Here is a 26790-nt window from a genome sequence, read left to right on the forward strand (position 1 = left end):
TTTTCCGTTAAATATCATTTTGTGCAGGGACTGTTCTAAACACGTGGCACTTCACAGACATACTATAGACACCCCCCAGGCACGATATTTAAAGGAATATTTGGCTTTTTTTTTTCACTTTAATCATCATTAAAATCAGTGTTCCAGCCAAAACTGCCATTTTTAAAAACATTTTAGGCATTGACCCATGTCCCCTGGGGCAGGAGCCAGGTCCCCAAACCCTTTTTAGGACAGTATCTTGCATATTAGCCATTAAAATTAGCACTTTTTATTTCAAACGTTCGACTCCCATAGACTTCAATGGGGTTCTAAAGTTCGTACAAATTTGCGGTTCGTTAAAAAGTTCTAGTGCGAACCGAACCGGGGGGTTTTCGGCTCATCCCTAGTCACAGAGCTTGGATTTGAATTGCCCGGGTAGCCGCCGTAACAAAGTCCCACCTCCTAGACGGGCTTCTATGATACACATCATATATACACTAAGACATTCAGACACGGGAATGATTGGGAATAAAATGGTTCGCAGATTTGGATTGGAGATCATTTGTAAATTCATTATGGTGATAAACACGTCCAATGATTTAGGAAGCATTTTTATTTAGGACTGTGTGCTGCCCGGGGTGATATTGTGATCAGATTTGTATGTATCTGATACTTCGTACATGTGAATTATAGTTCTTAATTAACAATAATAGTAATAAACATAAGTACACAGAATCAGCTCAACCCCCACCCTGTGTGTACATTGATCTGCTGTTGATTGAAATAGATACAAATAGACAAAGATTTGACTGGGCTGATTGAGTAGATACAATGTTTCGTTTTTCTTGCTTCTTTCCTCCATTGTGTTGAGGGTTAAGAACTCCACGATCTTCTCTTCTTGTGATTTCATGTAAAGTAACAATGTAAGGCGGGAGATTGTGGAGGATCTTTTATTGTAACAATGTGTGAGTGCGGCATAAGTGTTATTCAGCTCTGCCACCTTGTGGTCATTCCTGGTAGAGCACTGGGGTGTGTGTGCAGTACAAGGAGGTGAATAGGGGATGTATATACAGACAGAAAGTGGAGATGATCTCCGCGATAAATCTAGAATCAGGATGGGAATAGAAGGGAGGTTTATTCACCCCCTTCCTATAGAAATCAACGAAAAGTCTATAGAACAAGTATTTTCTGGGTTGAAAACCGAGAAAGATCTCAGAACACATTTCTTTGACATTTTCATCAGAAAGACATTACTGGCTGATGAAGGAAACGCCCACAACTCTGATTGGCTCGGATTTCAAATTCCAGATTTCAAATTTCCCCGCCTGAATAGTGAAGAACGTTATAGAGAAATAATCAGCCAATTTATACCGCCAAATCCGACACTGAGATCATCAGATGAGACATTTATCCGAGAGATATCATCGATGCTTTATTTTCATCAAATAGCCCGGAATAAATAGAAATGGAGTCCGAAGATTATTGAATATTATAAAACATTTCCATATGTTCTCTTTTATTCCAAGTCCTCAGAATTCAGAAAACTAAATGGGGAAATATAGACATATAATATATAAATATAGATATATATATATATATATATATATATATATATATATATATATATATATATATATATACACACACACATTTTCATTCTCTGACTCTCTGTCTGATATATAATTATATATTTATAATTTATACATTTATACATTTATACATTTAGCAGATTGCACATATTTTGCGCTTCCTATACAAAGATCGATAAATATGACATTATTGGTAGAAATAGGTAATAATCATGGCATCCCAGACAAATATGCACAATTAATCAATAAAGATAATGTTGTGCGTCTGATGGATCACATCAGTTTCCATTCAGCAATCTATTGAAAAGCTAATTAAATTAAATTCTCTGTTGTGTAATAAATGACTAGACCCCGCCCCTTCTCCTCCTGTCTCCCATCAGGTCCGCTCATCCTTAGGAAGGAGAGACGTCAGAAGCAATGTGTTTCTTTGTTTCCTTTTCAAAATTATGTTTTATAAATATAAAATTACTATGAACAATTGAAACGGCTGATTGTTTTTCTGTTATGAAGCGTTAAATCTTCGTGTTCTCCGTTTAATATCCAGGTATAAATAGAAAATAATTGAGAATAAAGAAGAAATTAATCTTCTGGAAATGTATTGCTGCTGCATTAATGTATCGGAATACAACAGAAAATTTAGGAGCCTGATAAAGGAATGACATTCTCTATTATTTTGTAATGGATGGGTGTGACTCCGCCTCTTTCCCAGGAAGGTTTCCATCAGGTCCGCTCAGGCTGTATATAAGGAGGGCAGGCAGACGGCTGAGCTCAGTTCCTATTTGCGCAGGAAATACTCGTCATGTCTGGTCGCGGTAAAGGAGGGAAGGGTCTGGGGAAAGGAGGCGCCAAGCGGCACAGGAAGGTGCTCCGGGACAACATCCAGGGCATCACCAAACCCGCCATCCGACGTTTGGCCCGCAGAGGGGGTGTCAAGCGCATCTCCGGACTCATCTATGAGGAGACCCGCGGAGTGCTGAAGGTTTTCCTGGAGAATGTCATCCGCGATGCCGTCACCTACACCGAGCACGCCAAGAGGAAGACCGTCACCGCCATGGATGTCGTCTATGCTCTCAAACGCCAGGGGCGCACGCTTTATGGATTCGGAGGCTAAACCCTCATAGACACCTACCTACTTCACCTACACAAAGGTCCTTCTCAGGGCCACCCACCTTATCGTACAAAGAACTACATACCGCTATTTACGTTATTAGTAGAAGTAAATGAAATCTAAATGACGCGTCGTACACACTTCTGTAGCGGGGGGGTTTGTTCTGGGGGTTGGACACGTGACATTCGCCCTATATAGGCGATCTAAGTGTGATCACACTGTAGGAGATGAAAGGGGTGATTGCTTTTAATTGGCCTATTAAAGATTCACATCAAACAGCCTTTTTGGTTTGTTGGAAACATCCAGAACTGGGATCGGATCAGCTTTAGTTGGACTTTTCTCCCCTAAGTCTAAAGCCCCATACACACGATTCGATTTTCTGCAGATTTTTCTCTTCAGATTTACCGAAACCACGCAGTGTAAGGGCCTGCCTGATTTGTATACAAATTGAAACTTAAGGTTTAATCTCTTATTATATGGTTTTGATAAACAATCGAATAGCGTGTATGGGTCCTAAGAACGTTCCATCCAGAGAACCAGATCTATTGTAGCGCCAAATCTCAGCAGGAAACGGATGGAGGATTTCTGTACAATTATCATCGGATTCGTTCATTTGTTAGGGTGGAAGAAGTTTTCATATTTCATCCGGAGTACAGATTGTAGTCTTGAAGATCAACTCTCTACCCAATTAGATACAACATTGGATAGATCATTTTGTTGTGTTCTTACGACTCTTTGGTAAAGCAGATCGCACGTGTACCTGGAGATTACATGGAAAACATGAATCTTTAACACTCCCTAACACCAGTTCCAATATTTCATATTTATAAAGATTATTTTGAAAAGGAAACAAAGAAATGCATTTTATTCCTACATCTCTCCTTCCTGGGTGTAAAGCTGAGCGGAGATGAGAAGGGCGGCTCTATTCATTTTAGAAGCTTTTAAATATTTTGCTGAATGGAAACCGATGTGATTCATCAGAAGCGCAATATTGTCTGTATTGATTCATAGTACATATTTGTATCTTTTTTTCTTTCTTTTTCAGTTACATAATCCTATGCAGATCTGATTATGTATTTTATTGTACATCATTTTATATATTTGGCAGTGTCATGATTTCTACCAGTCCATTCACATTATATATATATTCTCTAAATGTAATATGGGGGAAATCTGTTACTGCTACATCTGATAGAGGCCAATCCCATGATCCTATACAGATCTCATGACAAACCTATTCTTCCAATTCTTTTTCGGAGAGAAAACAAATCACCAGTTACTATTGTTAATATTTGTAACAGATTACTAAAGAAAGGGGGGGGGGGGGGTTCATTTATGTTTCTAAGATAAAACCATTCAGTACTTTGTAGATAATTACTTAGAAAGATTGTTAATATTTTGCTGATTTCTCGTTACAGTGGATAACGATCTGTTTGTTTTATTGATTCATTGTACATATGTATCTGGGAGTGTCATGTTTTCTACCAGTCCTTTCACTTTTTAGAAATCTAGTAACAGAGAACATATTTTACATCATTCAACAATCTTCTGAATCGATTTCTATTCCAGACTAATCGATGAATCAGTTTGGAAACAAAGCGCTGATGATATTTCTCAGATAATTGTCTCATCTGATGGTCTCAGTGTCGGATTTGGCGGTATAAATGGGCTGATTATTTGTCTGTAACGTTCTAAAGAATTCTGGCGGGCAAATGTGGAATGTAGCAGTTTGAAATATGAGCCAATCAGAGCTGTCGGCGATTCCTTCATGAGCCAATGATGTTTTTGATGAAGAATCCAAAGAAATGTGTTCTGAGCTTTCTCCGTTTTCAGCCCAGAAAATGCCTGTTCTGTAGACTTTTCATTGATCTCTATAGAAAACATTCTTTATGATTCTGTAACACAAACCCCGGGAAATATAATATTTCAGCGCGTTTATCAAGTGTCTGGAATGTTCCCCGGAAGTATTGACATTTTGTTTCATTACATTTCTGTGTCAGATTAGCCGATCTGAGATGATTGTGAGGTTCTACTTAAAATGAAGTGAAATCCGTTCCATACCCCGCCCGGCATAATAGGAACATTCTGAGATCCGTGTTCCCGATCAGTCGGAGGATAATTGTTTTACTACAATTTCTGATCTCAATTTCTGAGCCCAGTATACACCGCTATATGCACCTACATAGCTCTTCTCTATTTGAGCCATCTGCAGGAGTTAGGCCGCGTACACACGCGGGGACTGTTCGCCCAACTTTGTCCGTCAAACAGTTTCGGCAAACAGTCCGCTCAAAATGAGCATGGACGGACATGGCCACACACGACGGACGAACAGTTTGCTGAAACCGTGCGCGATGACGTGAACGGCACGTACGACGGGACGAAAAATACGACGTCCTATACACTGCATTATAACTTTCGGCGTGAAAATCCTTTCTGAGCATGCGCGCAACTTTGTTTGACGAACAAGCCTACACACAAGCGGACTGTTCGCTGAAACAAGGTTTCAGCGGACAGTTTTTCGGAAATTCCGAAAAACCTTGTCCGTCAAACTGTCCGCTGAAACTGTCCGCTGAAAGCCCACACACGAGCGGACTGTCCGCCCAAACACTGTTCAGCGGACAAAGTTGGGCGAACAGTCCGCCCGTGTGTACGCGGCCTTAGTGGAAGTTGTGTGTGCCTCCAGCACAATATACACTACCCAATTGCTGTTTTTCCCAACTCCCTTCAGGCCATTACCATGTCTGGAAGGCCAGCAAGGAGAGGCAGACAGGCGCGAGCCGATAAAATAGGGCAAGCAGGCTCTGTGTCTAGAGACAACAGTGCTGGTCGTGGATGCGGTGCATCATCATCATCAGCACGTGGCCATGGGACACGCTTGTCCTTCTTTTCAGCAGCTGGATGTGTTGAGCCGCAACATGCCAACGACTTGGTAGAGTGGATGACCAAGCCCTCTTCATCCTCCTCATACTCTCTCACCCAGTCTCAGAGCACAGTGTTGGGTACATGCTCCAGGAGGATGCCCAGTGTTTTGTAGCCTCTGATGATGACACTCAGCTAGAGGAAGGCAGTAGCGTGAATGCAGAGAGAGGGGATGCTCAAGAAGGGCAGCAATCTGGCAGTCATGTTCCACAAGCTGCAGCATATTGCCAGGTTTGCTACAGCGATGAAGAGGGAGGGGATGATGAGGGCACTGACTCCACGTGGGTGCCTAGTAGGAGAGAGGAGAAGGAGGAGGAGGCACATGTCCAACGAGGCAGGATGCCCTCCGGGGGCCAGCTTAGGGGCAGCACACCGACTGAATCACACCGCAGAGCTTCGCCTGTGCAGGGTGCTGCCTCTGCGCGTTATTCTAAAAGTTCTTTGGTGTGGGCCTTTTTTGAGACGAGTGCATCAGATCGCACCACTGCTATTTGCAACATATGTCTCAAGCGTATCTCGCGTGGCCAAAACATCAGCCGCTTGGGCACCACATGCTTGACCAGACATATGTTGACCTGCCATGCAGCTCGTTGGCAAGCGTACCTCAAAGACCCACACCAAAGAACAAAGCGGACCTCTCCTTGCTCCTCATCAGCTGGGATCTCCAACCCCACTAGACCTTCAGTCCTCTCTGAAACCTGCTCTGAGAGGAATGAAGGTGTAGCATTAGGTGTGTCACAGCCAAGTGCTTCCGGGCACTCTGCTAGCAGTACACCCACGTCCGATTATAGCAGGCAAATGTCCCTGCCCCAGCTGCTGGACCGACGAAAGAAGCTCACTCCCAGCCATCCACATGCCCAGCGGTTGAATGCTAGCTTGGCTAAATTGCTAGCACTTCAACTGCTGCCTTTTCAGTTGGTAGACTCGGCCCCCTTCCGTGAGTTTGTACAATGTGCGGTTCCTCAGTGGCAGGTCCCCAAATGCCACTTTTTCTCACGGAAGGCGATTCCGGCTCTCTACCGGCATGTGGAAGGCAATGTCCTTGCTTCGCTGGACAGGGTGGTCACCGGTAAGGTGCATATTACCGCTGACTCATGGTCCAGCAGGCATGGACAGGGAGGTTACCTGTCTTTCACGGCCCATTGGGTCACTCTTCTGGCAGCTGGGAAGGATGCAGGACAAGGTGCTGTAGTGTTGGAGGTTGTTCCGCCACCACGCCTCCAAAATGCTACTATTGGTTGTGACACACCTCTCTCCTCCACCCCCTCCTCTTCTTCTTCCTCCATGGCCTCTTCCAGTGCTCTGTCCTCAGAACCAGCTGTGCTCCGTAGGCGTTCCAGGGGCTACGCAAGTACACAGGCAAAACAATGCCATGCTGTGCTCGCGCTGGTTTGTTTGGGGGACAGGAGCCACACTGGGGCGGATGTTTTGTCAGCTCTGCAGGGGCAGGCCGAGAGGTGGTTGACGCCACGCCAGCTTAAGCCAGGAATGGTGGTTTGCGACAATGGCACCAACCTCCTCTCCGTCCTCCGACAGGGACAACTGACCCATGTGCCCTGTGTAGCTCACGTCCTTAACCTGGTGGTGCAGTGGTTCTTGGGCAGGTACCCGGCTTACAGGATGTCCTGAAGCAGGCCGGGAAAGTCTGTGTGCATTTCCGCCGATCATTTAATGCCTGTGCTCGGCTGGCTGGGCTCCAAAAGGAGTTGAACCTGCCCAAGAACCGCCTTATATGTGACATGCCCACCAGGTGGAACTCAACGTTGGCCATGCTGCAGCGGCTGCACACGCAGCAGAGGGCCATCAATGAGTACCTGTGCGACTGCGGCACCAGGACAGGGTCAGGGGAGCTCGGTTTTTTCTCACCACACCAGTGGGGCATGATCAAGGATGCATGCACTGTCCTGTCACCGTTTGAGGAGGCCACAAGGATGGTAAGCAGTGACAGTGCATGCATCAGTGACATTGTACCTCTTGTCCACCTCTTGGAGCATACGCTGCGTGGAATAATGGACAGGGCACTTGAGGCAGAACAGAGGCAGGAAGCAGAGGACTTCCTTGCCTCTCAAGGCCCCCTTTATCCAGACAGTGTTCCTGCTGTGCCACCCATCACACAGGAAGAGGAAGAGTAGGAGGAGGATGATTGTGTCAGCATGCAGGTGGAGGCTTGCACTCAGCATTAGCAGCAGTCTTGTAGGGATGATTTACAGTCCCAAGAAACCCGTGGACTTGTACGTGGCTGGGAGGAGGTAGCTGCGGATCATGTTGTCCTTAGTGACCCAGAGGACTCCGGACCGAATGCCTCAGCTAACCTACGCTGCATGGCCTCCCTGATCCTGCAAAGCCTGCGGAAGGATCCTCGTATTCTTCGGATCAAGGAGAGGGACCATTACTGGCTGGCCACTCTCCTTGATCCACGGTACAAGGGTAAGGATTGGCGACCTTATCTTGCTATCGCAGAGGGAGCAGAGGATGAGACATCTCCGGGAGGCCTTGGAGAAAGGTCTGTGCAACGCGTTCCCAGAGACTGGGAGGTTACAAACTCCTGGTCCTGGACAACATGTTGCTGAGGCATCGGTCAGATGGAGCGGTGGAGAGGGTGGCCGTCTGACCGATGCTTTCAGACAATTTTTTAGTCCGCAGCCCCAAGGTATGATCGGTTCCAGCAACCATCGCCAGCGTCTGATTTACATGGTGCAGGAATACCTAGGGGCAAGGTCAGACTTGGACACCTTTCCCACTGAAAATCCTCTGGCTTACTGGGTCTTGAGGATGGATCACTGGCCAGAGCTTGCACAGTATGCAATTGAGCTACTGGCCTGTCCTGCATCCAGCGTTCTTTCGGAACGCACCTTCAGTGCTGCTGGTGGCTTTGTTACCGATCACAGGGTGCGCCTGTCCACCGAATCAGTTGATCGACTGACCTTCATCAAGATGAATCAGTCTTGGATCACCCACAGCTACCAAGCACCTGAAGCTGATGTAACCGAATAATGTTTTTTGAAATATCACATCCCTTCAAGACTGCCTATGCTGATGCTGAGTGACTGTCCTGTTATGTTGATTGTATGTCCTCTTCCTCCGCTGATATGTTGGAAGAACATTTCTGGTTCCGGGTGATGCCATCAGCCCAATTTTTCTGCCCCTGTTTAACCAGTTGTACGTCGACAGAATGGCACGGGCAGGCATATGGGCGTACCTGTACGTCCCTGCCTTCCCGCGGGTGGGGGGCCCCCCCGGTGCCAGCGGCGGTCGGAATCCGTTCAGGAGCGATCCGGGATGAGGGGGCGGCCGTTCGTTCATGGCCACCCCCTCGCGATCGCTCCTGACGAATGGAAGTGCAGTGTGACATCACTTCCTCTCCTGTAATGTAAATACAGGCAGAGAAAGTGATGTAATCTCTCCTCCGTGTCAGTATTTTTCGTTCCAGCACAGAGGAGAGAGGATCGGTGAGTTGCACCAACACTACACAATACAGTAGAACATGCCAGGCACACTCTCACCCCCCCTTCACCCCCCCAATCACCCCTGCACCCCCAGTCACAGTGACACCAATTGCATTATTTTTATTTTTTTTTGCATTGGCGTCATTTGTGACTGTAATAACTGTTAGGGCAGTTAGGGTTAGCCCCCTTTAGTTCTAGGGCACCCCCCTAACCCCCCCAATAAAGGTTTAACCCCGTGATCACCCCCCGTCGCCAGTGTCACTAAGGCTGGGTTCACATTGCAGCGGTTTATGAGAACGGATGTGATTCGCACCGCACTGCAAATCACATCCGATCTCTGTGCGATTCTAGTTCAGCCATACAGATAGTATGGCTGAATTCGCATCGCACCCGCCGCACCCGCCGCAAACTCGCACGGGACCCTTTTTTTGGTCCGCAACAGAATCGGATCGCATGGGTGTTCACACCATGCGATCCGATTCCTGTCCGAGTTTGCAGATCGCACTGCAATATGCGAACTGATCTGGGGGTGTCATTAATATTTCACTGACACTCCCAGCAGTTCGCATAGGGCAGTGTGATGCGGGAACCCGCCGCGGATTCGTGGCGTTCCCGCATCGCTCCAGTCTGAACCCAGCCTAATAAGCGATCGTTTTTCTGATCGCTGTATTAGTGTCACAGGTGACGCTAGTTAGGCAGGTAGGTATTTAGGTTCGCCGCAGCTTTTTATAGCGCCAGGGACCCCCATATACTACCGCATAAAGCCCCCTGATTGCCCCCTAGTTAACCCTTTCACCAGTGATCACCATATAACTGTTACAGGTGACGCTGGTTGGTTAGTTATTTTTTTATAGTTTCAGGGCACCCACCATTTATTACCTAATAAAGGTTTAACCCCCTGATCACCCGGCGGGTGATATAAGTTTGAGGGTCAGATAAGGTCTGCGTCACCCCAGGCAGCGTCAGGTTAGTGCCAGTACCGCTAACGCACAAAGCATACACCTCCCTTAGTAATATAGTATCTGATCAGATCTATATTAGCGTCGCCAGCAGTTTAGGTTTCCCAAAACGCATTGTTAGCGGGATCAGCCCAGATACCTGCTAGCACCTGCGTTTAGCCCCTCCGCCAAGCCCAGCCCAGCCCACCCAAGTGCAGTATCGATCGATCACTGTCACTTACAAAACACAACGCACATAACTGCAGCGTTCGCAGAGTCAGGCCTGATCCCTGTGATCGCTAACAGTTTTTTTTGTAGCGTTTTGATACAGTCGCTGACAGCCTAGGTGCTTTTTTACCTGTGAGTAGGGATGAGCCGAACACCCCCCGGTTCGGTTCGCACCAGAACTTTCGAACGGACCCCAAATTTGTACGAACATTAGAACCCCATTGAAGTCTATGGGACTCGAACGTTCGAAATTAAAAGTGCTAATTTTAACGGCTAATATGCAAGACACTGTCCTAAAAAGGGTTTGGGGACCTGGCTCCTGCCCCAGGGGACATGGGTCAATGCCTAGAATGTTTTTAAAAATGGCCGTTTTGGTGGGAGCACTGATTTTAATGACGATTAAAGTGAAAAAAAAAAAGTGCAATATTCCTTTAAATATGGTGCCTGGGGGGTGTCTGTAGGATGCCTGTGAAGTGCCACGTGTTTCCCGTGTTTAGAACAGTCCCTGCACAAAATGACATTAAACGGAAATATCACCATTTAAAACTGCTTGCGGTTTTAATGTTATATCTGGTTCCTGCAATATGATTGAAAATCATTGAGAAAAATGGCATGGGTAGCCCTCCCTGCCCATTACCAGCCTATTTGGGTCTTGTACGCATATTAAGGGGAACCCTGTACCCATATTTAAAAATAGGAAATGCGTGTGGCCCCCAGGCCCTATATACTCAGAACAGCAGTATACAGGCGGTGCAAACAAGACAGGGACTGTGTAGGTTTGTTGTGTTAAGTTGAATCTGTTTGTAATTTTCAACTGGTACATTTTTAAAGTGTAGCTCCAGTCAAAAAAACTATTTTTAAGCTTTTGGAAAACATAGGGAAGGGTTATCACCCCTGTATAATTTGTTTTGTCGTCCATCTTTTTTCATCTCACTTGCTGTTGTCTCCTTCCGTTTGCAAGTAGGAGATGTTTGTAAGTTGGATGTTTGAAAGTAGGGGCCTGCCCTATATGCTCTGCAGAAATGGCGGAACAAGGTGTTGGTTTTGCCACAACATTGTAAGCCCTGAAAGTGACTCTTGGTGGGCGCTGGATCGCCCTGCTGTGAACGATTATATCAAGAATTGTAATTACATGCCATTGTTGAACAGTGGTAGAAAAATTGACCTTTGGTGGTTGTGGTGCTGGTGCCACAACACTATAAGTCCTCACCGTTACTCTGGGTGGGCACAGGAAGGGGCCCTCCTGTGAAATATTATATCAAGAATTGTAATTACATGTCCCTGTTAAACAGGGGCAGAAAAATTTGGCCTTAGGCACTGCTGCTGGTGCCACCACACTGCAACCTCTTCCATATACTCTAGTTTTATTGCAGGAATTAGCCCTGCTGCAAAGCATTGCATCAAAAATTGTACTTAAATGCCCCTGTTAAACAGGGGCAGAAAAATTGGGCCTTAGTCACTGGTGCTGGTGCCACCACACTGCAACCTCTCCCATATACTCTTGTTTGATTGCAGGAATTAGCCCTGCTGCAAAGCATTGCATCAAAAATTGTAATTAAACGCCCCTGTTAAACAGGGGCAGAAAAATTGGGCCTTAGGCACTGGTGCTGGTGCCACCACACTGCAACCTCTCCCATATACTCTTGTTTGATTGCAGGAATTAGCCCTGCTGCAAAGCATTGCATCAAAAATTGTACTTAAACGCCCCTGTTAAACAGGGGCAGAAAAATTGGGCTGATGGCATCACCCAGAACCAGAAATGTTCTTCCAACATATCAGCGGAGGAGGAAGAGGATAGACAATCAACATAACAGGACAGTCACTCAGCATCAGCATAGGCAGTCTTGAAGGGATGTGATATTTCAAAACAAATTATTCTGTTACATCAGCTTCAGGTGCTTGGTAGCTGTGGGTGATCCAAGACTGATTCATCTTGATGAAGGTCAGTCGATCAACTGATTCGGTGGACAGGCGCACCCTGTGATCGGTAACAAAGCCACCAGCAGCACTGAAGGTGCGTTCCGAAAGAACGCTGGATGCAGGACAGGCCAGTAGCTCAATTGCATACTGTGCAAGCTCTGGCCAGTGATCCATCCTCAAGACCCAGTAAGCCAGAGGATTTTCAGTGGGAAAGGTGTCCAAGTCTGACCTTGCCCCTAGGTATTCCTGCACCATGTAAATCAGACGCTGGCGATGGGTGCTGGAACCGATCATACCTTGGGGCTGCGGACTAAAAAATTGTCTGAAAGCATCAGTCAGACGGCCACCTTCTCCGCCGCTCCTTCTGACCGATGCCTCAGCAACACGTTGTCCAGGACCAGGAGTTTGTAACCTCCCAGTCTCTGGGAACGCGTTGCACAGACCTTTCTGCAAGGCCTCCCGGAGATGTCTCATCCTCTGCTCCCTCTGCGATGGCAAGATAAGGTCGGCAACCTTACCCTTGTACCGTGGATCAAGGAGAGTGGCCAGCCAGTAATGGTCCCTCTCCTTGATCCGAAGAATACGAGGATCCTTCCGCAGGCTTTGCAGGACACTTGCAACATTAATCGTCGCAAGGCGTATTGGAGCGGGTACCGTCATCCTTAGTGATTAAAGTTTACGTTCCTCTCTATATTACATGCCTAGGTCAATCCTCCTCAGAGTCAGAGGATAGGACCCCGAAACGGTTCCAGAGGGCGAGCGAGGGTCCCCCACCCACCCCCAGACTGGTGCTAGGCAGGGGGTCCTCGCCACCCTCCTTCCCCAGGCCCTTCCTCTTCCGCTTTTTCATTTTTTTTTACCCAGTCGGACTTGGGGGGCTCCCTCCCGCTCTCACCATCTGACCTCCCACTAGACACGTCTTTGGGGCGCTTATTCACCCCCTTACCCACCTCAGAGGTGTCCATTGGGATACCCCGCCAGGCCGACCTGCCGACCACCCACTATCTCCGTAGAGGGAGGAGGCATAACAAGGGCCGCCGGATCCGGAGGCGGACGCAGTACATCTGGGGGGGGGGGGGGAAACGGGTGGGGGAGGGAAAGAAGGGGAGGAAGGGGAAGAAGGGGAAGGTGGTAGGGGACGGAAAGGGGAGGCAGGGAGAGGGGAAACAAGAGGGGGGAGGGGAAGGGGGAGAGGGGGGAACCGGATGGGGGGGATGTTTTTTAACCGAGGGTTTTTTAGGTTTAGTCTGTTTCTCAGCTGGCTTTCCTACCATCGCCCCATCGGGCACAGGGCCGGACAGGGCCTGGGGAACCTACTGACATGCCTGCTGATGCAGTGCCTGCCCCCTGCTCACGCCTGGGGGGTCTGACCCTTTGAGGGAGGGGGGCACCCTCATTCTGTGGCCCAGAAGGTTTGGGATCCCCACTTTGTCTAGGGATAGGCTTACCCTCCGGGCCTGGAGCACTCCCCTCAGCCTGGCACCCCCTAAAAGCCTTGGGGCAGCGGCTGAAAGGGTGCCCCATTTCCCCACAGAGGTTGCAAACTATGAGTCTGCAACCCTCAGGTGAGTGGCCGAAGCCATTACACCTCACGCAGCGAGGCATGGTGCAGTCCGCTCTAAGGTGCGTGGGACTGCCACATTTGAAACACCGACAGGGCTGGCCAGGGTAGAAAACCAGGCTCTGGTCTCTCCCTATAAATGCGCTCCCGGGTACATGCGCCACGGTATTGTTGTGGCGCTTGAGCCGGATCCTGACCAACCAAGCACCCGTCCAGACCCCGCGCTCGTCCAAACTCTTCCTCAACCCTGTCTGGAGCTGTCCATACCGCGCCAGCCAGGTTGCGATATCCTCAGGAGGAAGGGACTCGTTTCTAATCAAGACGGTCACATTTTTTATCTCCTCCTGCCTCGAAAGAGGCACTACACGGAAACCTTTCCATGGATCTGACTTTCTGACGATCTCGTACAGGGTCAGGAAAAGCTCCATAGAGACCACGGAGACGAAGCTCACATCGAACTCCTTGCTGTTTGCGGGATGTATGACCGCGAACAAGTCAGAAACCTTAAAGCGCAACCCCAGCATGTAGTCAATTACTTGACCCCTACTGGGACACGCTGACGTCCCCTCCCACCTAAACTGCACCGCATTCCACCTGCGCCTTTCTGGACCCCCCGTACCCCTTGACCAAGCCTGTGCCCCTTGGAGCTGCTCCTCAGGGGGGGCCCAGAAATTCTGGGCACCAAACTGGCCATACAGGGGGCCCAGAGGGACAGAGGAACCTGCCACCTGGGCAAATGAGCGCCCAGCTTTCAGGGCACCTAAGAGGTTTGCCTCTTCCTGCGTGCCCAATAAGGGATTCGGGACTGTGGGGGAAGGGCCAGACCCCCGTTGAGATGAGCCCATGGGCTCCGACGGAGCAGCACACGCCCCCCCCCACTCCCACCCTCTACCCTCCTCCCAACAGGCACCTTGTTTTTAACCACCTCCAAGGTTGGAGACATAGCCACACCCCCCACAGCGGCGGAGGCTTGGGAGGAAGCTACCTCCATCTCCTGAGCCATATCCCGCTCCTGCCGCTGAGACCCCTCCAGCTCCCTGATAAAGCTTAGGGCTGGACATTCTCCCCCTAGCTCCCAAATGGGGGACTCCCCCCAACTTGTTTGCCTACCGGGTAAAACTTCACAGGAAGATTCTGGGGTCCCCAAGGCAGCAGCCACCAGCGGAGTCCCCGAGGCTCCCAGAGCTCTCACCCGTCCCAAGGGAGCAGGAGACTTGGCCAGCAAGGCCCGGGGTGTCCCCACCTCCTCAGCACACATTTTCGCGACCTCCGGGGCCACCGCAAGTGGTACTTCCGGTTCAGGGAGGTCACCTCCGGCCGCATTCCCGGAAACCGGAAGTGACACATCCACCTCCCCGCCCCCACCTTCCCTAGTGTCTGCAATGGATGTCTGTCCAAGAAGTTCCTTCTGTACATAGTCCGAGCTTGCCGGCTCACTACATGCGGCCGCGGCGGGGGCCGCCATTACGGTCGGCACCCCTCGCACTGTCTCGGATGCTGCGGGCTCGATCGGGCCACTGGGGGGGGCGCACAGCAACGTCATCCACCAACCTCCGGCCACCAGCCTTCACAGGTCCCTCCGGGTGGCCTCTAGTGAGGACCACCACCAGCTTCCTCCCATGCTGTTCCGTCTGACTTGCCTCTCCCCCGGAGCTTCCCTGCGCATCATGGGGTGCCCTACCCGGACCTACCTGCTTCCCAGCTTCTGGAAGAGCAGGTGAAACAACAGGGATCCGGGGACCCTCCGCACCTACGGCTCCAGGGGCCACGCTCACCCGGCTGGTCTCCACCTCGGGGAGCTGATCTTCCTCACACATCGAGACTACTTCCTCCACTGGGGTTCGCAGCTTCTCCTCCATTTCCAGCAACGCTTTCTGGTAAGAGCCTTTTCTCCTGGCTGTCTGGGATCCTTCCTGGCTTGCTCTCAGGAGCTCTTTTTCACTTTCGGAGAGGAAGCCCCTCTCACCAACTCCGCGTTCGCAGAGACCACCCAGCAGCCGCCACAGGTCTCTGCACTCATGTTTCAGGCCTTCAATGGCCTCCCAGTACTCTCCCCTTCTGCTACTGGCTGAGCGGTCTCTGCGATTCCGCAGGTCCGCTAGCCTCTCCGACTTCAGTACTTAGGCCACCGTGGCCTTCTGTACAAGGACTTTGATCCTTGTCCGGCGCTTCTGCATCCTCCCGGGGTCCTCTCCCGGCTGGGCCCGGGTCCAGTCCAGCAGCTCAAACTGCGTTTGCAGGAACAGTCTTTCCTCCCTGGAGAGGTCTTTCACTCCAGGGGGTTGAACCACGGTCTCAGGCTGGGAAGAGGGCCCCGGACCTGGGCTGGCTGACGCCATCATCTCCCACTCCTCCTCCACCTCTCTGGAAGCTCTCACTCTCTCAGGACAGGTCAGAGCATGCAGCCAGCACGCACAAACTCCTAACAATGACTGCAAGCTCTATTTAAAAAGAGCAAGATAGCTAGCTATATAGGTGGATATATCGGTGTATTCTGTGGTCAGGGCACGCAGACAGCACGCACAATCTCCTACAACTGACTGCAAGCTCTATTTAAAAAGAGCAAGATAGCTAGCTATATAGGTGGATATAACGGTGTATTCTGCGGTCAGGGCACGCAGGCAGCACGCACAGTCTCCTACAACTGACTGCAAGCTCTATTTAAAAAGAGCAAGATACATAGCTATATAGGTGGATAAAGCGGTGTATTCTGCGGTCAGGGCACACAGACAGCACACACAATCCCCTACAACTGACTGCAAGCTCTTTTTAAAAAGAGCAAGATAGCTTGCTATATAGGTGGATATAACGGTGTATTCTGCGGTCAGGGCATGCAGACAGCACGCACAATCTCCTACAACTGACTGCAAGCTCTATTTAAAAAGTGCAAGATAGCTTGCTATATAGGTGGATATAACGGTGTATTCTGCGGTCAGGGCACGCAGACAACAACCACTACAGAAGAGCAATCGGCCGATAATGAACGGTGTATACTATGTTGAAGGTACACAGAACACCCACTAACTCCTACAGAGGCCAACACACTACACAAGGCCACCGCGCTGGCGGCCTTATATAGTGTGGGGCGTGTACTACACAGCCTGGGCTGTGATTGGCCACAGGCATCCTGCCTGTGGCCAATCATGGCTCTCCTTGCTGCCGGCGCTGTGATTGGCCAAGCATGCAGGGTTACAGTGCATGCTTGGCCAATCATGAGCCAGCAATGCACTGCGATGGCGCAGTGCATTGTGGGCCATGAGCGCCACACGAATTTGGCGCGAACGGCCCATAACGCTCGGTATTTGCCGAACGGGCGAACAGCCAATGTTCGAGTCGAACGTATGTTCGACTCGAACAAGAAGCTCATCCCTAATCGCGGTGCTGTTTTCAAACAGTGAGGGAGATAGCAGCGGAGAAGCCAATCAGCAGGCAGTGTCAGGACCATGGCTGAGGATCAACACTGGACTGGCACCTCCAGACCACCGCAGTGGAGCCCTGCATAGGTGGGGGTAAGGGCTGGGCAGAGGGAGGGGTCAGGGGCTCAAGCACAGGTTGGCACACTGGGACCCTGGCACAGGACTGCGCTGCCCTGACTGTGGCACTGATCATCTCCTGCACCCCCTTCATAGCCTGCCCTGACCTTGCCTCTCCTTCATGGCCTTCATGCGCTCCTGAATTGTCAAAATTTCACAGATAAAAAAAGAATGCTTGTCGTTGTCGATCCCAGATTCACTTAATACTTTTGTTATGTCAATGTCCATGTTGTGGGACTATGTGTGCATAGCTAGTAAGTATATTGTGGCTGAAAATATGACCTGTAGGTTTTCAAGGTTCGCCTGCTATTAAAGTCAATGGTGTCCGCCACAAACTTTCGTTCGCGAAACGTCCCATCGAAAGTTCGTCCATCACTATTCGGCTCATCCCTAGTGCTGATTACACTGTTATCATACCATTACTCTGTATTTGCCATGTCATGTTGCTGTATGGTATATATTCATTTAAGATGTAATACATACAAATGTATTGAATATATATATATATATATATATATATATATATATATATATATATATATATATATACACACATACTAAGACATTCAGACACGGGAATGATTGGGAATAAAATGTTTCGCAGATTTGGATTGGATATCATGTGTAAATTCATTATGGTCCAATGGTTTAGGAAATATGTGTGCTGCCCGGGGTGATATTGTGATCAGATTTGTATGTATCTGATACTTTGTACATGTGAATTATGTTTATTATTATTGTTAATTAGAACTATAAGTACACGGAATGAGATCAACCCCCACCCTGTGTGTACATTGATCTGTTGATGATTGAAATAGATACAAATAGACAAAGATTTGTCTGGGCTGATTGAGTAGATACAATGTTTCGTTGTTCTTGCTTCTTTCCTCCATTGTGTTGAGGGTTAAGAACTCCACGATCTTCTCTTTTTGTGATTTCATGTAAAGTAACAATGTAAGGCGGGAGATTGTGGAGGATCTTTTATTGTAACAATGTGTGAGTGCGGCATAAGTGTTATTCAGCTCTGCCACCTTGTGGTCATTCCTGGTAGAACACTGGGGTGTGTGTGCAGTACAAGGAGGTGAATAGGGGATGTATATACAGACAGAAAGTGGAGATGATCTCCGCGATAAATCTAGAATAAGGATGGGAATAGAAGGGAGGTTTATTCACCCCCTTCCCAGTCTGACCGATCTACTCCTCGTCTAAAGATCAATGTTATTATTATTTTAGCATTGCCTCACAAACATGCTCTACATAGAGCGGGACATTCCTGGTTTCTATTCCTATTCTTCAATTAAGTTATATATTATTAATACTGTCAGGTAAAGTTCCCTGTAAAGGCAAAGCCTTTGTCTTCTTATCACACTCAGGCTTGTAATAGAGGTGAGGAGTAATGACAGGAAATGTGATCACAGTACATCATTCTCTCATCTCTTTTCATTCCAATCATTCTATGCTGATTGTCTACTCACCGCTAAACCCTCCAACCAAAACCATCCACCCCTCCTTACCCGTCCGGAGCTCAGAGATCATTCAATATTCAATACCAAACAAACATCCCCCAGCTGAAAGGAACACAGATCTCAGCTCCTCCTTCACACTGCTTGAGAGGAAAATGCATTTTATTATCTGAAGAAATCGCCCAGATTTGTGATTGATGCAACTATTCAACTGATTCATTCAAATGTCCCGCCAGAATTCCATGGAACCTTCCAATGATCTCAGATGGAATAATCCGACACTAAAACCTGATATCTCTTCCTTCGGGAACATCGATCAACTCTTCTCTGAATTGTCGGGCAGTTTATCTAACCAAGAATAATAAATCCATTAGAAATATGAATGTTACCATTTCTTCTAATCTTTTTCTTTTACTTCACAATAGAGAATCCGCCCTGCTAGAGAATGTTTTCTATAGAAATCAATGAAAAGTCTATAGAACAAGTATTTTCTGGGTTGAAAACCGAGAAAGATCTCAGAACACATTTCCTTGAAATTTTCATCAGAAAGACATTAATGGCTGATGAAGGAAACGCCCACAACTCCGATTGGCTCGGATTTCAAATTCCAGTTTTCAAATTTCCTCGCCTGAATAGTGAAGAACGTTATAGAGAAATAATCAGCCCTATTATACCGCCAAATCCGACACTGAGATCATCAGATGAGACATTTATCCGAGAGATATCATCGATGCTTTATTTTTCATCCATTAGTCCGGAATAAATAGAAGATTATTGAATAATATAAAACATTTCCATATGTGCTTTTTTATTCCAAGTCCTCAGAATTCAGAAAACTAAATGGGGAAATATATATATATATATATATATATATATATATACATTTCCTTCTCTCACTCTCTGTCTGATATATAGTTTATACATATAGCAGATTGCACATATTTTGCGCTTCCTGTACAAAGATCGATAAATATGACATTATTGGTAGAAATGGGTAATAATCATGGCATGCCAGACAAATATGTACAATTAATCAATAAAGATAATGTTGTGCGTCTGATGGATCACATCAGTTTCCATTCAGCAATCTATTGAAAAGCTTCTAATTAAATGAGATTCTATACTGTGTAATAAATGACTAGACCCCGCCCCTTCTCCTCCTGTCTCCCATCAGGTCCGCTCATCCTTAGGAAGGACAGACGTCAGAAGCAATGTGTTTCTTTGTTTCCCTTTCAAAATGATGTTTTATAAATATAGAATTACTATGAACAATTGAAACTGCTGATTGTTTTTCTGTTATGAAGAGTAGTGATGGACGAACTTCCGACGGGACGTTTCGCGAACGCGAAACGCGAACGGACACAAACGTTCGCGAAAACGACCGTTCGCCGCGGGCTCCATTGACTTCAATGGGAGGCGAATTTCGCAAACCTTTAGGTCGAATTTGCGGCCACGGGGTAATTATTAGGGGGTAGCACGTAGTCCCACCACCTGGACAATAGCATAATACATGTATGAGGTGAATTTGGGATCGATAACTACAAGCATTTTTTTTTTATTTGGGAAATTGTTCTGACAATTCAGGACTATGGAGCTAATGAAGGCAATGGAGGAGAGGGAAGGTCAGGGACCAGGGTAGGCAAACAAGAGGGTGCAGGAGATACAGAGCACTGACAGCAGCACCGTAATACAGAGCACTGACATCAGCACCGTGACATACAGCGCTGACAGCAGCTCCGTGACATACAGCGCTGACAGCAGCTCCGTGACATACAGCGCTGACAGCAGCTCCGTGACATACAGCGCTGACAGCAGCTCCGTGACATACAGCGCTGACAGCAGCACCGTGACATACAGCGCTGACAGCAGCTCCGTGACATACAGCGCTGACAGCAGCTCCGTGACATACAGCGCTGACAGCAGCTCCGTGACATACAGCACTGACAGCAGCTCCGTGACATACAGCGCTGACAGCAGCTCCGTGACATACAGCGCTGACAGCAGCACCGTGACATACAGCGCTGACAGCAGCTCCGTGACATACAGCGCTGACAGCAGCTCCGTGACATACAGCGCTGACAGCAGCTCCGTGACATACAGCACTGACAGCAGCTCCGTGACATACAGCGCTGACAGCAGCTCCGTGACATACAGCGCTGACAGCAGCACCGTGACATACAGCGCTGACAGCAGCTCCGTGACATACAGCGCTGACAGCAGCTCCGTGACATACAGCGCTGACAGCAGCTCCGTGACATACAGCGCTGACAGCAGCTCCGTGACATACAGCGCTGACAGCAGCTCCGTGACATACAGCGCTGACAGCAGCTCCGTGACATACAGCGCTGACAGCAGCTCCGTGACATACAGCGCTGACAGCAGCTCCGTGACATACAGCGCTGACAGCAGCACCGTAAGCAGCCCCAGGAGGAAGTCAGCACAGCACAGGGATGGTGTGATCCCCTCATAATAAGAACCCCCAGGAGGAAGTCAGCACAGCACAGGGATGGTGGGAGCCCCTCATAATAAGAACCCCCAGGAGGAAGTCAGCACAGCACAGGGATGGTGGGAGCCCCTCATAATAAGAACACCCAGGAGGAAGTCAGCACAGCACAGGGATGGTGGGAACCCCTCATAATAAGCAGCCCCAGTAGAAATATGACACCGCTCAACCTCTTCAAAGAGGAGGGTAGGGGCATATAGTACGGTGTGCTTTTTTGGGTCAGGGAAGTGAGCCAAATGAATTAAGAAGGTCTGTGTGCTTGATTCCAAAAATTGTTTATAGACATATACATGGTCTACTGATCACATGTGTTGAATTCCTCCGAGATCCATGCCTCATTCATTTTTAGAAATGTGAGGTAGTTAACACTGTCGTGAGCTAGGCGAGTACGCTTATCGGTCACAATCCCCCCTGCTGCGCTGAACGTCCTTTCGGACAGGACACTGGATGAGGGGCAAGCCAACAGTTCGATTGCAAATTGGGCAAGCTCTGGCCAGAGGTCAAGCCTGCCCACCCAGTAGTCTAGGGGTTCATCACTCCTCAGAGCGTCCACATCGGCCGTTAACCCAATGTAGTCGGACACCTGACGGTCTAGGCGTTCCCTGATGCTGGATCCGGATGACACCTGTCGATGGGTCGGCTGAAAGAATGACCTCATATCCGAAGTCACCAACACATCTTCAAACCGGCCTCTTCTTGCAGGCGCTGTTGGATTGGTACCCGCAAATCCTTCTCTGGGAGTGGGAATTGCTCCTCTGCCAGCGCACGCAAAAGCAGAATGCAGCATTTCTCGAAGCAAGGCCTGGAAGTGCTGCATTCTGACAGCCCTCTGCGACGGCGGTAACATTTCCGCCATTTTGTGTTTGTACCGGGGATCTAAGTACGTTGCCACCCAGTACTGGTCCTTGACCCTCATGCTTTTTATACGGGGGTCCCTATTAAAACACTGGAGCATGAAGGCCCCCATTTGCACTCAAGCGGAAGGTATGTGGTGGTGGTGGTGTTGTTGGTGGTAGTGTCTTTGGGGGTGCACATAGCAGAGAGTGAAGAAGAGGGTGCAGATCGAGAGGATGAGGAGGGTGCAGAAGAATAAGGCTGAGTGAGCCACTCAACCAAGTCTGGTGCGTCCTTTAAAGTAATTGAACGCACCTTCTGCAACTTCCCACTTTGGCTCAAGGCTGTTGCTCCTGCCCTACCCCTACCACCCCTGCGGAAGGGCCTGCCTCTTCCTCTGCCTGTCATTTTTTAAATCACCCTGTGACAAAACTCTTAGTCCCTATACCGCTGAAGGACTGCTGCAGTATAGGGCAGCGGTCAGCAGTAGTGCACGTCAACCCTATGTATTGTGGACCGATAGCGGTCCTTACAGAACAGCAGACTGTACTGCACTCAGGCCTATGTACCGTAGCACCCTATACCAAGTTACCAGTCCTTATAAAAACTTTTGTGGACCAAGCAGGTTGTGTGTTAGTGATTAGCAGACTGTACGTCAGTCCCTATACCAATGAAGGACTGCTGCAGTATAGGGCAGCGGTCAGCAGTAGTGCACGGCAACCCTATGTATTGTGGACCGATAGCGGTCCTTACAGAACAGCAGACTGTAACGCACTCAGGCCTATGTACCGTAGCACCCTATACCAAGTTACCAGTCCTTATAAGAACTTTTGTGGACCAAGCAGGTTGTGTGTTAGTGATTAGCAGACTGTACGTCAGTCCCTATACCAATGAAGGACTGCTGCAGTATAGGGCAGCGGTCAGCAGTAGTGCACGGCAACCCTATGTATTGTGGACCGATAGCGGTCCTTACAGAACAGCAGACTGTAACGCACTCAGGCCTATGTACCGTAGCACCCTATACCAAGTTACCAGTCCTTATAAGAACTTTTGTGGACCAAGCAGGTTGTGTGTTAGTGATTAGCAGACTGTACGTCAGTCCCTATACCAATGAAGGACTGCTGCAGTATAGGGCAGCGGTCAGCAGTAGTGCACGGCAACCCTATGTATTGTGGACCGATAGCGGTCCTTACAGAACAGCAGACTGTACTGCACTCAGGCCTATGTACCGTAGCACCCTATACCAAGTTACCAGTCCTTATAAGAACTTTTGTGGACCAAGCAGGTTGTGTGTTAGTGTTTAGCAGACTGTGCGTCAGTCCCTATACCGCTGAAGGACTGCTGCAGTATAGGGCAGCGGTCAGCAGTAGTGCACGGCAACCCTATGTATTGTGGACCGATAGCGGTCCTTACAGAACAGCAGACTGTAACGCACTCAGGCCTATGTACCGTAGCACCCTATACCAAGTTACCAGTCCTTATAAGAACTTTTGTGGACCAAGCAGGTTGTGTGTTAGTGATTAGCAGACTGTACGTCAGTCCCTATACCAATGAAGGACTGCTGCAGTATAGGGCAGCGGTCAGCAGTAGTGCACGGCAACCCTATGTATTGTGGACCGATAGCGGTCCTTACAGAACAGCAGACTGTAACGCACTCAGGCCTATGTACCGTAGCACCCTATACCAAGTTACCAGTCCTTATAAGAACTTTTGTGGACCAAGCAGGTTGTGTGTTAGTGATTAGCAGACTGTACGTCAGTCCCTATACCAATGAAGGACTGCTGCAGTATAGGGCAGCGGTCAGCAGTAGTGCACGGCAACCCTATGTATTGTGGACCGATAGCGGTCCTTACAGAACAGCAGACTGTAACGCACTCAGGCCTATGTACCGTAGCACCCTATACCAAGTTACCAGTCCTTATAAGAACTTTTGTGGACCAAGCAGGTTGTGTGTTAGTGATTAGCAGACTGTACGTCAGTCCCTATACCAATGAAGGACTGCTGCAGTATAGGGCAGCGGTCAGCAGTAGTGCACGGCAACCCTATGTATTGTGGACCGATAGCGGTCCTTACAGAACAGCAGACTGTAACGCACTCAGGCCTATGTACCGTAGCACCCTATACCAAGTTACCAGTCCTTATAAGAACTTTTGTGGACCAAGCAGGTTGTGTATTAGTGTTTAGCAGACTGTGCGTCAGTCCCTATACCGCTGAAGGACTGCTGCAGTATAGGGCAGCGGTCAGCAGTAGTGCACGGCAACCCTATGTATTGTGGACCGATAGCAGTCCTTACAGAACAGCAGACTGTACTGCACTCAGGCCTATGTACCGTAGCACCCTATACCAAGTTACCAGTCCTTATAAGAACTTTTGTGGACCAAGCAGGTTGTGTGTTAGTGTTTAGCAGACTGTGCGTCAGTCCCTATACCGCTGAAGGACTGCTGCAGTATAGGGCAGCGGTCAGCAGTAGTGCACGTCAACCCTATGTATTGTGGACCGATAGCGGTCCTTACAGAACAGCAGACTGTAACGCACTCAGGCCTATGTACCGTAGCACCCTATACCAAGTTACCAGTCCTTATAAGAACTTTTGTGGACCAAGCAGGTTGTGTATTAGTGTTTAGCAGACTGTGCGTCAGTCCCTATACCGCTGAAGGACTGCTGCAGTATAGGGCAGCGGTCAGCAGTAGTGCACGGCAACCCTATCTATTGTGGACCGATAGCGGTCCTTACAGAACAGCAGACTGTACCGCACCCAAGCCTATGTACCGTAGCACCCTAGACAGACCAAGTTACCAGTCCTGATAAAGAGCTTTGTGGAACAAGTGAGTTGTGAATGATTAGCAGACTGCAGCAGAAGGGCAGCAGTCAAGTATAATATTCTTTCTATATTTGGAAGAAAGAATATTATACGTGTACAAGCCTATTACCGTACCACTGATACCAGTCCTGAAAAGAACCTTTGTGGAACTAATAGTAACAGCAAGTCTTTAAAATTATCCTCACTGCCTGACACACTGCTTCCTGCCTGTCCCTATACAAATTGGCAAAAAAGAGTAGGCTGGAACGATTAGCTGGAACAGCTCTTTTGTGGACCTGATAGTAACAGCTAATGATGATGATGATGATGATGATGAAGAAAGACTAATCTGGCTGAGCTGTCCCTAAAATAGCAGCATACAGCGCTCTGTCCCTTTATCTAAACTGACAAAAGAAACTCAGGCTGCTGACCTAACACCTATACCAGTCCTGAAAAGAACTTTTGTGTACCAAATAGCTAGCGTTTTCTCTGTCCCTACTCCACACAGGATCCTTTCCCTACAGTGACAGAAGAAAGAATGTAAAATGGCCACCGGATCGGGTGTATTTATAGGTTAGGGGGAATGTCCAAGTGTCCATGAGCTGTCATGTCTCAATTGGTTGTCCTGTAACACATGATAAACGTGTCACGAAAGGTTAAAGTTCTTGTATACATTAAACACGTAAGTCCGCCGGGGCGAACGACGGAAAAAGGCGTTCGAACCCGCGGACGGCGAAAGTCGGAAATTCGCCGCGAAACGACCGCCGGGCGAACCGTTCGGCCATCACTAATGAAGAGTTAAATCTTCGTGTTCTCGGTGTAATCTCCAGGTATGAATAGAAAATAATTGAGAATAAAGAAGAAATTCATCTTCTGGAAATGTATTGCTGCTGCATTAATGTATCTGAATACAACAGAATATTTAGGAGCCTGATAAAGGAATGACATTGTCTATTATTTTGTAATGGATGGGTGTGACTCCGCCTCTTTCCCAGGAAGGTTTCCATCAGGTCCGCTCAGGCTGTATATAAGGAGGGCAGGCAGACGGCTGAGCTCAGTTCCTATTTGCGCAGGAAATAGTCGTCATGTCTGGTCGCGGTAAAGGAGGGAAGGGTCTGGGGAAAGGAGGCGCCAAGCGGCACAGGAAGGTGCTCCGGGACAACATCCAGGGCATCACCAAACCCGCCATCCGACGTTTGGCCCGCAGAGGGGGTGTCAAGCGCATCTCCGGACTCATCTATGAGGAGACCCGCGGAGTGCTGAAGGTTTTCCTGGAGAATGTCATCCGCGATGCCGTCACCTACACCGAGCACGCCAAGAGGAAGACCGTCACCGCCATGGATGTCGTCTATGCTCTCAAACGCCAGGGGCGCACTCTCTACGGATTCGGAGGCTAAACCCTCATAGACACCTACCTACTTCACCTACACAAAGGTCCTTCTCAGGGCCACCCACCTTCTCATACAAAGAACTACATACCGCTATTTACGTTATTAGTAGAAGTAAATGAAATCTAAATGACGCGTCGTACACACTTCTGTAGCGGGAGGGTTTGTTCTGGGGGTTGGACACGTGACATTCGCCCTATATAGGCGATCTAAGTGTGATCACACTAGGAGATGAAAGGGGTGATTGCTTTTAATTGGCCTATTAAAGTTTCGAGTCAAACAGCCTTTTTGGTTTGTTGGGAAACGTCCAGAACTGGGATCGGATCAGCTTTAGCTGGACATTTCTCCCCTAAGTCTAAAGCCCCATACACACGATTCGATTTTCTGCAGATATTTCTCTTCAGATTTACCTAAACCACGCAGTGTAAGGGCCTGCCTGATTGTTTACAAATTGAAACTTAAGGTTTAATCTCTTATTATATGGTTTTGATAAACAATCGAATAGCGTGTATGGGTCCTAAGAACGTTCCATCCAGAGAACCAGATCTATTGTAGCGCCAAATCTCAGCAGGAAACGGATG

At 48.4% G+C, this 26790-nt stretch overlaps 3 protein-coding genes across 3 annotated transcripts in view; all 3 read left to right on the forward strand.

Annotated features, from left to right (window-relative positions):
- Positions 1 to 26790, forward strand: part of LOC143957110 (uncharacterized) — a 497982-nt gene that overhangs the window by 248899 nt on the left and 222293 nt on the right. The window lies entirely within an intron of this gene.
- Positions 2359 to 2773, forward strand: LOC143957171 (histone H4). The gene has a single exon (XM_077467323.1). The coding sequence runs from the start codon at positions 2368 to 2370 to the stop codon at positions 2677 to 2679; it is 312 nt and encodes a 103-aa protein (XP_077323449.1). The 5' UTR covers positions 2359 to 2367; the 3' UTR covers positions 2680 to 2773.
- On the forward strand, positions 25876 to 26275 carry LOC143957169 (histone H4). The gene has a single exon (XM_077467322.1). The coding sequence runs from the start codon at positions 25907 to 25909 to the stop codon at positions 26216 to 26218; it is 312 nt and encodes a 103-aa protein (XP_077323448.1). The 5' UTR covers positions 25876 to 25906; the 3' UTR covers positions 26219 to 26275.

This window comes from Lithobates pipiens, unplaced genomic scaffold (genome assembly GCF_037356315.1).
Source record: "Lithobates pipiens isolate NorthernLeopardFrog02 unplaced genomic scaffold, aLitPip1_a1.2 Scaffold_51, whole genome shotgun sequence".
NCBI classification, from domain to species: domain Eukaryota; kingdom Metazoa; phylum Chordata; class Amphibia; order Anura; family Ranidae; genus Lithobates; species Lithobates pipiens.